General features: G+C 37.4%; 2 protein-coding genes and 1 long non-coding RNA gene across 3 annotated transcripts; 2 read left to right on the forward strand and 1 right to left on the reverse strand.

The window, feature by feature from the left end:
* The first annotated feature begins 631 nt into the window (after nucleotides 1-631).
* LOC146686718 (uncharacterized) lies at nucleotides 632-4907 on the forward strand. Its single transcript, XM_085442164.1, has 11 exons — nucleotides 632-757; nucleotides 1301-1333; nucleotides 1430-1519; nucleotides 1931-2002; nucleotides 2109-2197; nucleotides 2310-2412; nucleotides 2676-2778; nucleotides 2858-2910; nucleotides 3018-3096; nucleotides 3318-4183; nucleotides 4292-4907. Exons 1-10 carry the CDS (start codon nucleotides 707-709, stop codon nucleotides 3851-3853), a joined length of 1209 nt encoding a protein of 402 aa, XP_085298290.1. The 5' UTR covers nucleotides 632-706; the 3' UTR covers nucleotides 3854-4183; nucleotides 4292-4907.
* A 1475-nt stretch (nucleotides 4908-6382) lies between these two features.
* Nucleotides 6383-9628, reverse strand: LOC146686719 (uncharacterized). Its single transcript, XM_085440988.1, has 5 exons — nucleotides 9412-9628; nucleotides 7821-8730; nucleotides 7456-7552; nucleotides 6972-7082; nucleotides 6383-6523 (listed from the first exon to the last, which is right to left on the reverse strand). Exons 2-5 carry the CDS (start codon nucleotides 8726-8728, stop codon nucleotides 6383-6385), a joined length of 1257 nt encoding a protein of 418 aa, XP_085297114.1. The 5' UTR covers nucleotides 8729-8730; nucleotides 9412-9628.
* Nucleotides 9629-15301: 5673 nt separating this feature from the next.
* LOC146686720 (uncharacterized) lies at nucleotides 15302-16995 on the forward strand. The gene is made up of 3 exons (XR_014916928.1): nucleotides 15302-15391; nucleotides 15480-15525; nucleotides 15937-16995. It is a non-coding gene; the product is annotated as an uncharacterized LOC146686720 (long non-coding RNA).
* Nucleotides 16996-20490: the final 3495 nt, after the last annotated feature.

The raw sequence follows: 20490 nt of genomic DNA on the forward strand, positions 1-20490 counted from the left end.
CGCCGCCTGTCCGCCGAATTTGAAGTCAATTCGCCTGTCCGCCGAATTTGAAGTCAATTTAGGATACTTTCCTTTAATAAACGGTAAGCATTATACATATGTTCCTCACTTGGCTTGCTGTTTGTTTGCTAGCGATAGGCTACTTGACGACAGCATTAGCTAACCAGTGTTCCCCAACTTTTTGGGTGTTTCGTGGCCCGGGGGTTAGGTCAGGCAAAATTGCAGTAGCTTCCCTGATCATTTTACAAACATAAGTGAAGAGAATCTGGACTAAAAGGCCTAGACTTATGGTTGTGTGCTGAATCTATGAATCAAACTATCACCTGGAAACATAATTAACTGGTCCATAGCTGTGAAACTGGACATGAGTTCTTGATTCTATGGAGATTAACAGTAATCCAGAAATTTACAAATTTGTCCTGGTACATCGCGTAAATGTTGTCCCTGGGACATTGTGTAAATGTTGTCCCTGGGACATCGTGTAGATGTTGTCCCTGGGACATCGTGTAAATGTTGTCCCTGGGACATCGTGTAATTGTTGTCCCTGGGACATCGTGTAAATGTTGTCCCTGGGACATCGTGTAAATGTTGTCCCAGGGACATCGTGTAGATGTTGTCCCAGGGACATCGTGTGATAGCTTGTAAATAATGGAATGAAAATTATTGATTGTTATTAACTTGTGAAAAAGAAGTGTAACAAATCCACATGTTATGTTCTTACACCCTTACAGAAACTGTGACTCCTTCACAATGTCAGGTAAATGTCAACTCATGTTGAATAATCAACCAATCAAGCCTTTTATTATCACATGCAATGTTACACGTACAACTGCAATGAAAATTTCACCCCCTTCTGACCATACATATATTGCTTAAACATCACATTGGGAAGACAGGTCGGAAACAGTTAGGAAGGTCAGAAAACAATTTAATTAATAGATGAGGGGAGAGGAGGAGAAAAAAGAACTACAACCAGACAAAGCTCCTAGAAGACTGAAATGGATGATGGTTGCAGCATGCAAAAAGAAAATGATATCTGTTGACTACAGCATATGCTTTCTCACAGATTACCTTGTGGGAGTAGCTGGACCAAACTCTATTTGTATTTCAAGTTTGAAATCCCTGTTTGACCAGACTAACATTTCAGATGAGGTACCTCTTGACATAAAAATCCTTTTATGTTGTCATAAAACTAATGTTAAATTCTGCTTTAAATACACTTTATTGTACAATTTACTTAATGAATCGTATTCCTTAGTTCTGTTTTTATTTATATGTATTTATTTATTTGTTTTATAAGGTAATAGATGGCCTAATCTATTTGCAGTGTGAGGTATGTTGAAAAGCTTGTTTGATCATAATGACATAGCATGTTTACGTTTTTTGTAATGTATTTGAAAACATAGGTGTATTTATGTTATTTTTATAGAATTTCCCTCACATTTATCCAATACCAAGCCAAATCACTGGAAAAATTTTGGATGGGTCCACAAGAGCACAAAGTGCATACTTTTTGAAGGTATGACTTGGACTGTGGTAACTATGTTCTTATCACAAAGGGTTTATAAGTTGCCACTATAAACAAACAGCATTTTCCAAAATTGAAGCCTTGTCAGAAGAACCTGAAAAATACCTTTCTGAAACCTTTTCTGTGTAAAGACTTGTTCAAAAGCAATGCACACAGATTAAAACATTTCTGTCTTGGCCAACTGATAAAGAACACCAAAAATTTAGTGGTGCGTGTTGAGTCTGTGGTCTTGATTTGTTTTGTACACACTATAGAAATTAATTAATGTAAACCAAAAATGACACTTTCTATATGTTTGTGTATCTGCAGAATTAATTACAAGTCTCACCTGACAAGCTTTTGCAGTTTTGCAGTGTCATTCTTGACAGAAAAACATACTTGTCACATTATTTTTATTTCCAGAAAAACATCTTTCAGATGTATGAGAAATTGATTGGAGCCTGTCTGGAAAACGGCAGCCACTGGACCTTGTTTGTAAGTTGCACAGATTTTGCACTCTCTAGTGCATGATACTTTTCAGTGTCCCTCATTAGGAAAGCTCAAGGCCCAAGCCTACCATATCCATCTTTTTACAAAACAGTTTTGTGACATACCCAAGAGGACCATAGTCTATATGAATTCATTTGGCGAGTCGGAGGTCAGAAAAAGTGCGGTGTTGAAAAACTGGAGGTAATTAATTAACATATTTAACATAACATATTTAATTTAATTGAAATCATTACCGAACGTGGTTATTGATTTCTCTATATGCTTTTTATTTGTAATAACTGCGATCTCTCAGCTCATTTGCTTCAGCAAGAGGCTGCGCTGGAGAGTGGACCTTGTCACATGTGAGCCACCCACATCAACAGGATGGGAACTCATGTGGAGTGCATGTCATAATGGTACTGAAAACTATAGCTTTAACCTATATAAGTAATGTTTACATTTTTGCCTATTCAGTTTTTAAAGCCTTAGAGGCAGGATGGTAAAATCTCAATTTTTTTTGTAGATTGAACCATTTCAGCAGTAATGCTTTGCTTTGGTTACTCTGTTTTTTTTTTTTTTCCTCGGGGGGGGGGGGGGGGGGTTAAAAACAAACAAACATTTCTTTGTTAATCTAATTCTTTTTGTTCTTTTTTTTTTTTTTTTTTCCGTCAATTATTAGTTTGCCCAATCTCTCATTGACGGTAAAACACAAGTGGAGGAGTACAACACTGAAATCACAAAGCTCAGGTCCCGACTTTGCCACTACTTATTTTCCTCAATAGGTAAAGATAAAATTAGCTGCCTTCTTTTTCTCTAACATTGGAAAATGTAACTTGTACTTAAACAAATTATATTTTGCAGATCGAACTAGGAAGTGCAGTCAGTGCTGGTGTGTGATTGCAGCCAAAGACCGGGTACACTATGACATGTCCTTAGCCATATAGATTGTTTATTTAATGGACTTTGTTCATTTGTTTTTTGTTTGTTTATTTCTTCTTCTTTTTTTTTTTTTAATTCACAGGTGCAGTGCCAGAAATGTGGTGCATACAAGCACATGCGTTGTTCAAAGTCTGTTTGTGGCATCTGTATCTTCTGTGAGAGTAAGTCACAATATAACTAAACAATGTCCAAAAATGTTTAAAGTGAATTTTTTTTTCGTAATTTTGCCTTTGCACACCAGGACTGTGTAATTAAAGTGGACGTTTCAAGATCCAGTTTTTACACAAAACTATTTTAGACATAACTGTGTCGTATTGTGGGGATTTCTCTTCACAATTAAATTGATATAGTGCTGTTTATATCATTCTTCTTTATGTAACAGCACAGTGCAGCACAGCAGAGGGAAAGGAGTTGTGCAGCATAGTGGGTGGCTATACAGGAGGAGCAATAGAAGTAGCCAGTGAAGAATGTCATCAGGGAAAGCATCAGGCAGCGAATGACAAAGGAAAAGTTCCTAAGGGAGAGAACATCTGCAGCAAATCGACAAGTAACAGTGAGATAGGAAGACTGACAGTCAGAGATGAAGGTACACAGACTGAAGACAAAGAAAAAGAAACAGAAGTATACGGCACAAGTCTGAGTACAGATAATGCTGCTGCTGATGATGTTGACAGGATCGATGCAGATACAGAATTCCAAACTGATTCAGAAGGAACTAGTACAGTTTACAGAGTGCATGGTCGCTTATCTGTACCAAGCTCAAAAAAGAAAACCTACACAATAACAGAAGACGAGATCAAGCGCAGAATCAACGCAGAGAACATGTCAGTTCATGTTTTCAGAGGTTTGATTGGGGTAGGTATACATTTCGTGATTTTGATGTCACCTGAAATAAATCCGGGTTACTCGTATCAATGAAGTGACAATGTGGCTGGAAATTGTGCATTTGCTGCAACATATACACAATTACACCATGTAAACAAAAGCATTTAACTTTGTGCGCGTGTGTGTGTCTCTCTCTGCTCTTTTGGTGTTTGCACTTTTTCTTTTTTAGGGCCGTAAAGCCAAACTGCCCGCAATGATTCTTGACAGGCCTAAGAAGGCCAAAACTAAAGTAACAGTGTTTAGTGTTCTGAGTGAAGAGGAGGCTGGGGAGCTAGCCCTCGGGTTTGCCGGAAGATTGGCCTGCGATGTCACAACAGACATGGTCTGTAAAGGCATTGACCATTCAAGTGCTGATATGACAAAGTAAGTTAGTAAAACAATATGAAAGTTGTATCTTTTTTGGTATTATTTGTCATTTCCCCGTATTTGGGTTATTGGTGTAACATTGTTAATCTTACTTTCTAATAACAGACAGACTCTTCTCAAAATCCAACACAATCTTAAACATGAGCTGACTGATTCCTCAACCTTCAGTTTGCTGACACACACCTTTGGCCCCGCTGCACTGGATTCTGTCATTTCATTCCTGTGTGAAAAACTTGATCTTGTCTCTTAAATAATGAAACCTTTTGTGACTTTTGTTTGTTCTGTAAATCAGAATCTTGAAAATTGTTCACTGTTGTTCTAAGTTTGTGTTAACTATTTGGCAAAAATGATTGGTTCCTAATCCAAACAGCATAATGACTGTTCTAACACATATCTTAAAAATGCTACAAAGAAAGAAAATTATCACATATGTTTCAATATGAATGTAATTGTGTCACACTCGGTTTGTAGTAGCTTTCCTGTTTTATTTTGAGTTTTGGTATGTTTACACTGTTATTTTTATTTCCCGTGTGTTCGTCTTCCCTTATTAGTTTTACTGTATTTAATTAGTCTGATTTAATAACTTATAATTATTTATAATTATTTATAATTACTTATAATTATTTACTTTCCAGTGTGTATATATGCTCCTCGTTTGGATTATTGTTTGTTTGAGTTCTGCCTGTCTTTTCTATTAAAGATTTGGACTTTTGGACTATTAGTGGACCTCGTAGGTTTTTATTCTGTTCAATTGGTAATTGACTGGGTTTAATTTAGTGGCCTGGAAAACAGGCCGGAGGGGTCTGGTCATTTTAACCCCCTAAGACCCGAAATCTTCCATGGCATGCATTTTTAATTTCTCTTTGATATTTGGGCCGATTGGAACCCGATGAATGTAAAAAGAAAGAATTACCAGGTTTTGTTTTTTTTTTTACCTAATTTTTGTTTCTGAGAAAAATGAGAGCCACATATGAGGACATTAATTTGAAATTTCGATAGAACAGTTGCAGTATAATGTCCTCATAACTGTATATCAGGCACTTGTTGATCAAGATTTAGTATTTTGGTCTAAATAACCCAAAATGTGATGTCCACATGTGTGGACGCCAGGCTGGAGTAAAGTGTTAGAGCTATTTATACCTATGTAAACTTTTATACACTGGTTTTTACCTGTCTTGTTTCAGAAAGGTTTAAAAGGGTAATGTCCACAGTTTATTTGTTTATTTATTTGTTTGAATTCAACATATTTTATTAAAGTAATTGAGCTTGAACACAGAAAAAACTGAATCAAATAATCATAAAATCAAATCACTTGCACTATACTGAAGTCTAATCTACTCTGAGCTAATGCCGGTTTCCAACACTAATGATCAGGTGAAGGAGAGAGATGAGGGTGTGCACGGCCACTGGTGCTCTTATCCCTGTTCTTTGTGATACAATCCAACAGGAAAGCAGTCAAACCCTTGGACATTAGCCAAGTTAACGTTCACAAATATATACACACAGAGGAACTCTGAGCCCCAATGTCAGCATTAGCACAAACATGCCACTTCATACCAAATCTCAGTGTGAGGTCAGGTGTTAGTCTCATTCCATTATTCTGGCTATATTTTCTTACTCATTACTATTAAACTTATACTTAAGACTAACTATTAACAAAATCACACCCCAATAACTCTGTTATTACACTTTGTATTTAATCATAAAAAGGCTGGATGTTGAAACCTTTTACTTCTATTTTGTATGAGCCAGGATTCTCAACAGCTGATACTCTATGTCCAAAAAGTGACAGGTATCGTTCTATGGAGCAAAAAACTTAAGAGCGCATATTTTATAAATAATACCAACAATTACAAATGCAGACCTTTAATAGTAATAAGTAATCCTTTATTTATAATGCATAGCAATATAAAAATAGTAACATATGAAAATATTACAATGGGCACAGATGAATTTGTATCAAAAACAGCAACCAAGCCAAAGTAATGAATAACACACATAAATAACAACTGCTTGAGAGACCAAACAATTTCTTTTCAACTGTTCCTTGGCAGAAAGTTAAGACAGCTATTCAGCTTTAGGTTTCAATAAACAGAAGTAATGGATGCAGTCCCTTTGAAATGTCACACAAAAGTCTACTTGTGCATATACTTAGCTTTAACTCTTCTCTTTTTTGTTTTGTATTCCAAAAGGTTTTCATTTTCTCCTGAAGCGACGGCCGTAGTCACACCACATGTGGCCAATGCCTTCCCAGTGCTTCTGAAAATACTGGCACACCAAAGGGTATTGCTTAAATGTCTGGCAGAACTCTGCTGATGTGGCTTTAAAGTCGTCCTCCTAAGAGAATTGGATGCAACAGAATATATTTCAATCCATTTAACAGACCTATTGAAATCTTTAATATTATGTATTGAAGCCCTTTTCCTTTTATTGAATAACATTAAGAATTTTAAGTTATTAATAATATGTCGTGTTTTTGTATTAAGAAGCAATTATTTCTTCCCTTACAATGGCTAAGAAGGAACACTAAACCTATAAGCATATTTGGTTTCAGCATCTGTCTGTGAAAGAATCCCACTCACAAGTTCTACTGCACAGTGGGTGACACAATGATGTTCTGCACAGCTTAAGTACTTGTTTTGATAAGCAAGATAAGAAGCCAGTTTTAGAAATTGTTTCAAAAATCTATTTTGTATCTCTCTGTAACTTTTTTTAGCAACTGAAAGTTATTATGCTCTTAGTGTAATCAAGAAATCAAAATGTGAAATAGACAAATTACACTTACAGATGTGCAAGCTTTCAGCTTACAAAAGAAAGAAATGATTTCATTTCTCTTTTGGGTGTTAGAAAGCCCATGGACCCCGGACTCTGATTTTGAAAGCCATCGATTAACAGCCTGTGAATGTAAGAGAAAAAAAGTTAATCTGGAGAGAGAGACAGAGGAGCAGCTGTACAAAAAGCATAAAAGAAAGCTGACGTCAAAAAATAACTTTGTCACTCACTGGACAAGAGGACCTGTGCATTACAGAAATCAACCAGGCAAACATATTTTTAAATGTCAAAAAGAGCTTTGGGAAGCAGCCACCAGAAGATGAGTGCACTGTGGTCTTAAATGGATGGACATAGTCACTCAACATTTTATCCCTTTATATTCATTAACCTGAGTAGGTGAATATCACAATGAGGCAAATCATGACAACAGGACCCTGTTGTAAAAATGTGTTTCAGGTGCATCTTAGACAACGTGAAAAGAAAACAATGTGGTTTACCTGCAAGACATGGTACCAGCATAGAAGGATAGCTGACTCTGGAAAAACCTTCTGCAAAGCATTTATTTCCGCAAAGTCTTTGTCAACCATAAATGCTCTACAGAAAAAAAGAAAACACTAAATGAGATTAAACAGTATGAAAATGTTTTTGCTATCTCAAAGCACCACTTCAATGCCAAATTAAACATTTCAACTCACAAGTAGATATATAAAATACTGCATACAGCCTATAGGAATAACTTTAACAACTGGAAAGGAAAGTTTTTTGCAGCCCATGCTGCAGCTATAGCATTAGATTCTGGCATGTTATAACTTTTTTGAAAAGGAATTATTTCAAAATCAATAGCTGTCAATGTATTATTTACCTCGGGGAAGTTGGGAAATGCTCACAAACTATTCCAAGAACAGTTTCCAGGGTTTTCTGACTTTCGTTGCTGACAATAGCATAGGCCACAGGGACTCCATGCCCATGATCATCTCTTACAACAAGTGTGAATAAGGGAAATGAATACTGGTTAACGCAGTGCGTGGTGTCAACAAATACTAACTGTTTTGCATAGTTCTCCATGTTTGATTTCATTACAGGTGTCTGCAAAACAATCATTAGTTCTTGGTCAGATGTGTATGGTTGATAGAAGAGAACATGTTCTTGATGTTTTCCATTAAGTAAGGTATGTACACTTTGACTGTCTCCACAGTTAAAGTGCTTCTTCCTCATCATGCAGGTTCTAACACTGTCAATGTCACGTGGTGTGACAAAATGCTCTCTGTTGTGAAGATCTCTGTGTCCATGTTCTTTGGCCCATTTATGACATTCGGTTAGTATGATGGCTGGCTTAGTTCCAAGGGAAAGCAGTTCCTCAATCTTCCTCCTCAAATCACTGGAAATATTGTTGAAATGTGCGTCTTTTGGGTCCGAAGGATCATGCCCATCATGCTTATCATATGTACGCTGCACGATGACTGTGTGGTCTTTCCAACATTTGAGTACTTTAAATGAAACATAGGCCTTACAGCCCACTGCTCTGTAGCTGTTTCGACTTTTTTCCCCAGCTCTGATGCAGTTGAATTTGTAATAGTCTCTTTTCCTGTCTTTACCTGAGGCAACATTTAAACATTTATAATGTCCATGAAGGGTTAATGAGTTCAATTTTTCTAACACAACACTGAATGGGTCCTCCTGGCATTGTGACACATGCACACAAAGTTGTGTGTCTTTTCCAGTTCTTTTTTTTTCGTCATTCAGAACACTTCTTCTAATTATGTCGTCCATTTCTGGTGGAAAAATAACGAAGGTTTAATTAGTCAATATTCATTAATTCATTTTAACTTGTTGTGGGGTTTTTTGCAATACAATGTAAATATTAAATATAATATTAAAAAAAATATATATATATAAAATAATATAAAACAAACAGGGGCTAAAAGAAGCTAAACTTTTATATGGTATGTCTCTGGCAACTTTAACATGATGTCCCAGGGACAACATTTACGCGATGTCCCAGGGACAACATTTACGCGATGTCCCAGGGACAACATCTACGCGATGTCCCAGGGACAACATCTACGCGATGTCCCAGGGACAACATTTACGCGATGTACCAGGACAAATTTGTAAATTTCTGGATTACTGTTAATCTCCATAGAATCAAGAACTCATGTCCAGTTTCACAGCTATGGACCAGTTAATTATGTTTCCAGGTGATAGTTTGATTCATAGATTCAGCACACAACCATAAGTCTAGGCCTTTTAGTCCAGATTCTCTTCACTTATGTTTGTAAAATGATCAGGGAAGCTACTGCAATTTTGCCTGACCCAACCCCCGGGCCACGAAACACCCAAAAAGTTGGGGAACGCTGGTCTAGAGAACACTGGTTAGCTAATGCTGTCGTCAAGTAGCCTATCGCTAGCAAACAAACAGCAAGCCAAGTGAGGAACATATGTATAATGCTTACCGTTTATTAAAGGAAAGTATCCTAAATTGACTTCAAATTCGGCGGACAGGCGGCGGTTTTTCGCTTCTTCACTTGTATTTCGAAATACTCGAAGGCGGGTATTTCGAAGTCGCAAAGGAATGACGTCACAAGAAGGTGATTGGTCACTTGCAATGTTGAACCTGGAACAACATTAATTATGATGATGTGGGAACAATGCTGACACGAGGAAATCAGATCGTCCCATGTCAACAGCAGCAGAACTCACCGCCATCGAGGATAACAGCAGAGACACAGGCTGCAATGTGACGTCATGTCCACCAGGTGGCGCCAAATCACCGTCAACATTAGCGAAGTTCCACGAGGCGAGACGAGTTATTGATTTGAAAATAAATTCATAGAAAATCATTCTTACGTCCTTTTGGTAGCGTTTGCACGAGTGTGTGTGATCATTCTGTCTGTAAGCACGATAACTCGAAAGGTTTTGAATGGATTCTGATAAAACTCTATAGGAGTGTAGAGTGGGTCATGATAACAATGCATTAAAATCACATGGCTGACATCCAACAAGGTCTTCAAGGTCAATTTAATGACTTGTTGCCTGAAAAATTGGCAAAAAAAACCCTCACAAGTGATTGTGATTCTCACAAGTGTGGTATGTATTGTCAACATCTAGAAAGTGGTGTTTAACGATTTAAAATATCATATGACATGTTACACAGAATTAGAGCTGGGCGATATAAGATTTTTTCATATCACGATATGCTTTTTTCATTTCAGGCGATAACGATATCTATCACGATATAAGCCAAATAACTATATTTGTAAGATTTAAATGTGCCGTTGCTCACAAGTAAAATGTGAAATAATCAGGGTTAGGGGGGGTAGAGGAAGAAGAGATATATATATATATATATATATATATATATATATATATATATATATATATATATCTTCTTCCTCTACCCCCCCGCCCCCCCAATTTTTGCACATGTCGAGGAGCGTGTCAGGCTACATTTCACTGTGTGTTATACTTGTATAACTATGCATGTGACAAATAAAGAACCTTGAACCTTGAACCTATGTCAGCGCTGGGAGCTGGGCTGGGTCCAGGCGCAAGGCAGCCGTGGCAGCCTTGCGCATAACTGCAGCATAACTAAGGAAGGATTCAGGGTCACCTGGTCCAGCCCTAACTATATGCTTTAGCGAAAAGGAAAGTTTGAAGCCTAATCTTGAAAGTAGAGATAGTGTCTGTCTCCTGAATCCAAACTGGAAGCTGGTTCCACAGAAGAGGGGCCTGAAAACTGAAGGCTCTGCCTCCCATTCTACTTTTAAATACTCTAGGAACAACAAGTAGGCCTGCAGAGCGAGAGCGAAGTGCTCTAATAGGGTGATATGGTACTACAAGGTCATTAAGATAAGATGGGGCCTGATTATTTAAGACCTTGTATGTGAGGAGCAGGATTTTGAATTCAATTCTGGACTTAACAGGAAGCCAATGAAGGGAAGCCAAAACAGGAGAAATCTGCTCTCTCTTTCTAGTCCCTGTCAGGACTCTTGCTGCAGCATTTTGGATCAGCTGAAGGCTTTTCAGTGAGTTTTTTGGACATCCTGATAATAATGAATTACAGTCGTCCAGCCTGGAAGTAATAAATGCATGAACTAGTTTTTCAGTGTCACTCTGAGACAGGATATTTCTAATTTTAGAGATGTTGCGCAAATGGAAGGAAGCAGTCCTACATATTTTAATATGTGCATTGAAGGGCATATCCTAAGGTTTTCTCACAGTGTTACTGGAGGCCAAGGTAATGCCATCCAGAGTAAGAATCTGCTTAGATACCATATTTCCAAGATTTTCAGGGCCGAGTACAATAACCTCAGTTTGATCTGAATTAAGAAGCAGAAAGTTAGCGGCCATCCAGGTCTTTATGTCTTTAGGACATTCCTGCAGTTTAACTCATTGGTGTGTGTTATCTGGCTTCATGGATAGATAGAGCTGGGTGTCATCTGCATAGCAGTGTAAATGTATGCTATGTCTTCTAATGATACTACCTAAGGGAAGCATGTATAATGTAAGCACAATTGGTCCTAGCACTGAACCCTGTGGAACTCCATAATTATATGTGAAGAGGACTCTTCAATTATATAAATAAACTGAGTGTATTAATTCGTTGGATTCTTGTTCAATATTGTTATTACTGAAAGGAAGACTAATTGCAAGCTGTTATCAATATCAGACCAGAGACAAGCCTTTGATAATGATAAAAATGCAAAAATGTGTGGAACGGCCTAAGCTAAAATGAATAAACATTAAATGAATCAGGAGCGGTTTATAGATGCTGTGCCTAAATTAGACTCAGTGATCAATGAAAGCACTCGGTTATAATTCCCGTGTCTAAAGTTCAGTTTGCACATGTAGGGACACAGGTTTAAGACTTTAAATGCAACATTTAACCACTTAGCTTAAAGCATCATGGGACTCTTTGATAGCCTAAGATAAGATGAAGGTAAATAAACCTGACTCCAAAGACTTCCCTGAAAATTCCAGTGATTCGTCTTGAACAAAACAGACGGAAAACCAGCAGCACTACTCATCGTAATCATGGCTTAAAGCAGAGACAGGCTGCAATTTGGTGTCAGGTTCACCAGGTGGAGCCAAATCATCATCAACACGAGTCATGCATCAAGAGACGAGACGCCGAGTTAATTATTTCAAAGTAAATTGTGTGGTATGCATAGTCAGCATATCTAAAGTGCCATGTAAAGATTTAAAATATAATGCCACATTTGACCTGTGACCTCTCTTTCAAGGTCAATAGAGTAATATGAAGGTCAAAGTGATAATATTGCTATACAAAGCTGGATTGATAACATAAAGGCATATAGAGAATGATACATGGGGATTTTAAAAGTTGCATTGCTTTGGACCCCTGCATTGGCAACATTTAGGAAATGATACTGCTTAATGGGGCTTCTAAATATCACACTATAGTTTGACCTCAGACCTCACTTTTACATTTCAGATGCGCTTTTCTATATATAATCAAAATCAATATGTATCGTAGACTCTTGAGGTCTTAAAGCTCATTCCATATGACCTGTCATATCAAAAGAAATGAGATGCAGGTTATTCAACCAAAACACTTTTTGATGAGAAATATTTAAGGTAAAGAAAAACCAAGCACGCTATGAAAAGTATTGGGAAAACAAACATTTATAAATATAAAGAATAAAATAAATAATAAAGAAATATAAATTACTATTATCATTGATAAAATAAATATAAACAACTGCATTTTTAAGAGTCGTTCAGTTTTCATGTGCTTTTGTCTTATTTCCACTTTCATGTGTTTATTTCATCATTTGTTTTCACTGACAGTAGTCCTCTACATATGTTTCACTGCTTTTTCTTCTGGAGAAAAAAAACAGTACTGGGATGTCAATACATTAAATTTTATTTGAGGTTTTCATTAACGTTTTTTGTTGTTGTTGTTTTTTCACCTGAACCAAGTATTGTAACATTTTCAGGGCAGTAAGATGTTTGCATCAAACACTCAAGTTCCTGCATGTTGCGATGGAACAGACATGCCCACAGGCTAGAACATTCGAGAACAGATCGCTTAGATTTCTAAGAACTTTGGGTGTGTTGTTCAAAACTCTTCTGACATCACCTAAGTCACGAGATATTTGTCTATTTGAATCACCTGATGTGATGTTTCACACCAGGGATGTAACAAACCAGAGATTGAGGGTGGAATTATGAACAAGAATGGACAAAGCAACGTGTTTAGGCAATTCTTTTTGCACTCCCAAGACTAGACGAGAACTTTTCAATCACTACCCTGTCTCACTGTACTCAGATGGTTTAGACATTATTAATTCCAGATTATGAGAAAGAACCAATGCACTTTGGAAAGTGAAAAGGAGCATCTAAAGAAGTGTTGGGCATACAGTACTGTACTGAATATTCATTAATGAATATAATCAGAAGGGCTTTCCACAAAAGCTGTCTAAAATAACTAAAATCAGTCAAACCTACTTCTTCTTCTCTTTTTTCCACTGTTGATAAACAAAAAATGAACAACCCACAAACCAACATCAACACCGAATAACCAAAGAAAAGTCAGTTGGCCGCACAAAAAGAAAAGAAGTCAGTTAAACTGTAGGATTTGGTGACATCATTCGAACCCAACCCAGCAACGGAAAATAGATTGGTCACATCTATCAAAACCAAAACAAATAACAAAATACAGGTTTAAAACGTCCCATTTAATTAGCTACAGTGGCTTGAAGGAGGAGTGAGACAGAGAGACACAAAATCAGTTTTCTAGCTTCAGTTCTGGATGTTTTTTCAGGCCACAACTGGAGCCAGACACATCTTGTGTGTACTGGGAGTGGCACACTAATAGTGCTGTGCAAAAATCTTGACAGGCTATAAATTATATTTCCCTAGGAAAATGGTAAACATGTTGGGTGACTTATTTAAGCATGCAATGATACATACAAATACTGTATATAAGTAAAAAAAAAAAAGAAAGAAAATCCACCAAGACCACATGTACCTCCCTCCTGTCCTCCTCCTCTCTTATATATTGATTATGATTTGAACAACATATTTCAAATTTGGATTCATCACTCAGTAAGACCTGTTGCCACTGATTTTCAGGCACGTTCTTGAGTAATTTGGGACACACCCCAGCCTTTTCTCCCTGTTTCCCTTCCTTAAAATTAGCTGTGTAACAGCCAACTTTACACTGAGACCATTTCATGAGGCTTTATGAGACTTCAGTGAATGTTAGAAGGATTGATTGAAGGACCAGATGCATCTCTTAATTGCTTATTTCTTTACAACATTTTAAAGACATGACTTTCAAATACTGTTGTGGTGTGGATAGTATCAGGCCTGACATTTATTGTTTTGTCCACCCATTTTCCAGTTTTCTCAATTTTAGGGTCAAACTGCAAACATTATGATATTATATGATAAATTTGATAACTCTTTGAAAAATCACCTTATTGTTGCAGTAATTAAGAGTCCTAACAGCATACACAGTAAATAATATAAATAAAAGAAAGAAGAAAAACTGAAACATAAAGACACAAGAGAAGGAACACGTTTCTTGATAAGGACGTGTATAGGATGGGAATGGTAAACTTAAATATGCAAACAGTGAGATGTAATATATAAAATAAATACATGAACGGGATTTTTGTTTTGTTTTTTGTTGGGGAGTTTTGTAGGTTGCCTGTAAAGGTTTTGGTGTGGCTGTTTTGTGTAGACATAAGACCAGATAATCCCTTAACTACCTTTGCTATGCTTGAATGATTCATAGTGTTAAGTGGCCTAACAAACTACAAAATATTCTTCTTAAAATGAGTCTGAAAATTAGAGGAAAAATAAGCTAATCTTCAAAATTAAAAAAAGAAGAAAAAGAAAAAGACAGAGTCAGAAACCCTGGATCACTATTGCTCAAGACCGCTTCCAAGAACGTCTGGCTTCTTGAAAGCAAATTATAAGAAATGAAGGCTGGCCCGAGGCTTTTTCAAACAACTGCACACACACCACAATTTTTGTTTTGCTGTCTTTGTGAGGCCCTTTAGTTAGTCTTTAGGACTAAGGTCTTGCTCTAAGTCTAAGAAAATGACATTTTACTTAAAAGTTGTGCCTTTTACAAAGCAGAAATAGAAATAAATGCTATCTATACTGACCATTTGCAGATAAAAACAACACCATAATATTAAGAAAACTACCATGTAAGTATTCTAATAAAAAAGTTTGAACTGGATTTGGAGTTGTTTTCTCTGCAGCACATTTGGTGCAGAGACGGTGGTTGTATCCGACAGGTTTGGTGTTTTGGAGCAGAACAAAAGCTGACCTGTAATTTTCAGGTTACACCCTGCCCCACACTAAAACATCCTCATTCTTCATCTCAAACTCTGCCCTATAAATACAGCTGTGAAAACAGACGTCAGACACAAATTACTCTGCTTACTGCATCGGGTATGTAACTGGCATTGTTGATTGCTTGTGATGATTGATTGCAGTAAAAGTTTAACACTTAATTTTCTTCTACTTTTGTCTTTTCCAGGTGAGAACGTTTCACTGCACTTGTAAACAAGACAAAATGAGTGACCGTAAGTCTCTGATTCAGATATCTGTTTATATCGAGATCACTGACATGTAGTAATTAGGCTGAAAAACTATGTGCTACTGCTGCATGTATGTTCACTGCACTTGTGCACAGCTCATTTGTTTTATTTGCACTTTTCTACTCTGCAATTAGACAGATGTGCAAATGCAGCTATATGTTGAATTCTTGTTCAAAATCATTTCAGTGTTTGATTTAAGAACAGTGTGCTCTTTATTTAACATAACGTCAGCTCTCTGAGAGGCAGCATTGTCTATACTGTCGTTCTGCAAAATTATTTAACGCATTTGCTTTATATTAAGTCTTCTGCTTCTTATATTATGTCTAGTATTTCTGTTATTATGTCTACTATTTTTTAAGTTACCAATTTTGATTTTTTTTGTTTTTCCAAATACAGCCAAAGCCCAGGTGAGTGAATTAATTTGGCTTCCATTGTTTCACACCTGTGACAAACAGCATAACAAACTTGTTCTAACGAAGCAATCTTCCTCTCTAAAAAGCAAGCTCTGGGAAAAGGATCAGATTGTGAAAGAAAACTTTCACTTGTGTACTTTCTGCTGTTTTGCTTTACTGGTTGATGCTATTTTGACATTTTCTCTTCCTATGGTTGGGATGCCTTTTTTTAATTACTTTATTCCCTCTGAAATGGTAAATTCAAATTTTCTCTTACAAAGTAAGTCGATTCTTCTCATTTGAATCTTTTTGGTTTCTATATAAAATATTTCACAAGTCACACAAAATAAATCTGTTAAGTTTAGTTTTGTTGCCAGGGCTAGGTTTCCATTTCACGCATTAAATGCTGCAGAGGAGTTTGAGTGTCACTGCTCAGACAAAACTGCTTTTGTCTGAGTATCTTTGCAAGTTGTTGTCACATTTCTCTCTGTAGCCCTGAACCCCCTTACTTAGATACAATTTAAATAGCAGTAAAAACTAGCAGAAATGGGCACTCCGTCTTCAACACATCTGTGCTGGCCACGCTGTGCATAAAATCTCAAAGGCACAAAATGCCAAAACAAATCACGGAAGCAGTTGTGACCTCACATTTGGCACATACCATAATTTGTGAGGGTGAGATTTGTGGGGCGTGCCAATTCACAAGAGATCACCGATTCCCATAAAAAACAAGCTTGGTATCCAACCACGGCAAACAATTTTGAGGTTGCTGCAAAGTGAGTTTCAAGAAGCATTTTCATTTTTTTTCTCATGGTTGTTAACAGGGAAAAGGCCAAGAACAAGGGAAAGGAAAAGGCCAAGAACAAGGGAAAGGAAAAGGCCAAGAACACGGACATGGAAAAGGCCAAGAACAAGGGAAAGGAAAAGGCCAAGAACACGGACATGGAAAAGGCCAAGAACAAGGGAAAGGAAAAGCACCACCTCACTAATAAATAATGAATCATTATTCTGTGGTCATTTTTAAGAGATAAAAATGTCTTTAATAAACTAAAATAAAAAACAATGTGTAATTTGTTCATTTAAACATGAGTTTCTAGCAGAGCCCACAGCAGAACATTTATTCAAAACATAAAAGCTTTTACAATAACCATTAACCATTTGCTGATGACTAAAATGACATGACTAAGAAATACAAAGTGCCTTAAGTGAAGGAGTTCTGCATAGCTTCCGCAGATATTAAAAAATGGGATAATCAATATAAATGGGCATCAATGCCAACATGCTTTAAGACAAACATAAATTGTTATGGCAGTATTAAATATAAAAACAATCTTAAGACCAGTTTTGGAAGTTTCTCTATATGGGACGACTTCTTTTTACCTCTTGCTGCTTCATGGAGGCCTCCTTCTTCCAGCTTCCTTATGGCGATTCCTATTGGGCAACATGTTTACATCTTACACACACAAGATTACAAGATTTTGATATATACACCCCAGTTCAGTGAGGATTTGATCATCTGTTTGGGGTCTAGGCAAACATTCACAATGGGGCTCTCCAAACAGCATTAGGCACCATTACACTGGCTTCCAAATTCAGAAAATCTCAATGCAATACATTTATTTTCTTTTGAAAGATTAGAAAAACAAAGGAAACAGGAAAAAATATCTATTTTCGAAAACTAGACTCTTTGAATTATTATTGTTGTTATTATTATCATATATTCCATTTTTATTTGGTAAATGGCCTGTATTTATATAGCGCTTTACTGGTCCCTAAGGACCCCAAAGCGCTTTACATATCCAGTCATCCACCCATTCACACACACATTCACACACTGGTGATGGCAGCTACATTGTAGCCACAGCCACCCTGGGGCGCACTGACAGAGGCGAGGCTGCCGGACACTGGCGCCACCGGGCCCTCTGACCACCACCAGTAGGCAACGGGTGAAGTGTCTTGCCCAAGGACACAACGACCGAGACTGTCCGAGCCGGGGCTCGAACCGGCAACCTTCCGATTACAAGGCAAACTCCCAACTCTTGAGCCACAATCGATTTACAGACATTTACACAATTTTTTTACAGACATTCATTTATTGTTTTAAACAATACTTTAAAGACTGCACCTTTAGAGCTGATGTAAGTGATTCAAGTTTGTGCCTGTTCACATCGAGCAGACATACCAAGACGTAGCATGAGTCGAACTTCACTCCGTTTAAGTACGCAGCTCTGATGTGTTTCTGTATGGCATTGAAAAGCTATGAGATTGATTTTTTTAACAAAGTATCAGATGCAGCTATGTCCCAGAAAATAACTAACTCATTTAAATCTGTAAAAGTTTTGGCTGCAACCTGCAAAACTCTTTCTCACCTATCATGAAACATATCAGGCGACATTCTTTTGTCTCGTAACACACCAGCCAGCCAGCTTGCACGATGCAAGACATCAGATCTAGTTTTGTATGGATGCATACAGATAAAAGGTGTGCACCAAGTTGTGTATAATTATCGTAAATACCAGACAGGAACTGTTGCTTTCTCTCTGTGAGCTCACTCTTCTCCCCCCCCCCCACACACACACACACACACACACACACACACACACACACACACCAGTTCCAGCATGTTTGAACTGATTATTTTGGAATATGTAGTTGTTTAGAAATGGCTCCAAGAGTCCCAATTTGTGTAAAGCAGCAGTTCTTCTCAAATCGTCACTGAGCTCCTTTGACTATCTTATTCTTAATTAAGTGCTTTTGATAATCACTAACAAGATGTTAAAAAGCCTTGACCAAGTTAAAAGGCATTGTCGAACCTTCAGAAGCAAGATTTAACTTATTAAAAGATTTAACTGACTAAATATTACAGTCACACAATGACTATTTACTATTTACAGTCATTTCATTGTTGCAGTCAATCATTACAACCTTAAAATGACCATGACTGTGTGAAAATTTGACAGTAACTGTAAATTTATTATAGTAATATATTCTAGTAATATCTAAGTAAAATTCATGTGTATGTGACTACAACCCTCAGAAAAGCATTCTAAAATACAGTAAGACTCAAGAATTTGGATTATTTATTTACAAACTATAAAAAAAACAAAACAAAAAAAAAAACATAACATAAAAACATAAAAACAGCATTAACATCAAACAAGGGATGGCAAAAAGTAAAAAGGGAAGCTACAGTCACAAAAAGCCTGGTTTCCCTCCTTGAATGCCGTCCAATGTCAGAAAAGAAAATTACTGTCACGGCTGCCGAGGCGAGCCGTGTGGAATAAATGAGGATCCAATCGCAGGCAGTCGTAGAGAAGTGAAGGTGATTTATTGAACACAAAAAGAATGTGGACAAACAGCAAACGGGGCTCGAACTAAACTAAACTGGGAAACAACTAAACTACAGAGCACAAACCTGAATGAAAACGAGCAGAGGATGATGACGATGAACAGCAGGGAGAAGACACGGTGGATACACAGACTGACACTGAGTAATACAGACGAACCGGCAACAGGCAGGAGAACACACAGGGCTTAAATACACACACCAGTAATCAGGGGTTGAGAGACAGGAGGGCAACACAGCTGGGAGGAATCTGGGCTGACGGGACAGGGGAAACTTAACCTGATCACTCACATACGACACGGACCTTCACAATAAAACAGGAAACTCAGACACATGGAACCAGACAAGACATTGAACTAAACAGACAGATTCACAAACAGATGGGGAGACACCATAGACAGACAGATACAGACGCAGACCGAATATAACACAGAACCTAAACAATCATCTAGAAAATGATAACAAACTAAAAGCGCTGGGTCACCGACCCAGGACCATGACAATGACCACAAAATCAAACGCAAAAGTGGTTGGAAGATGTTGTGCAGGAAAGAAGGACCAGTTTCCTCCTCCGAGTCCAAAGGCCATTCAAACACATTCACAGTTTCGATCATTTATTGCTCATATCTTAAGAATTCTTTACAGACTAGCAACATGTTAATGTTTACAGTGCGTCTCAAAGCATTTCAAGAAGGTGGCTGTCAGCTGCTTCTAAAAAAGGTATGATGTCTTTGTACCTATTGTTATTTTTTTGGTGACCATTTATGTTAACTGGGAGTTATAAGAGAATGGCAACACAATAACTTTGTCTCATTGAAAGCCAAACAAAAGGAATCTGACTCACCTGGATTTACCTCCTATCTTTTACAAAATAAAATAAAAAAAACTTCACAACATAAAAAACACTCAGTGCTGGTCTCTTCAAATTTCGTATCCTTTCATTTGTGTTACGCCCCCCCCCCCACCATGGTGGAGGCAAAGGTAGGAAGGAGACAGCAACACTGGACAACCACAATCAATGAAGGAGGAAGACCACAGAACAGTTAAGAATCAGGCCGGATTTATTGGTTGCTTGCCTTGATAGTCAAACTTAACAACAGAAAAGAGGTGGGGGAGGAGGACTGGGCGGTTGATCCAAATCAAAGAAATTAATAAAACAAAAAGAGGTCGATAGCTTCCAGGGCCTAACTCAAACAAAAAATGCAAAACAAA

Source organism: Copadichromis virginalis, linkage group LG19, assembly GCF_057382275.1.
Source record: "Copadichromis virginalis isolate Kocher_CV1m ecotype Utaka linkage group LG19, C_Virginalis_male_GT1.1, whole genome shotgun sequence".
NCBI classification, from domain to species: Eukaryota; Metazoa; Chordata; class Actinopteri; order Cichliformes; family Cichlidae; genus Copadichromis; species Copadichromis virginalis.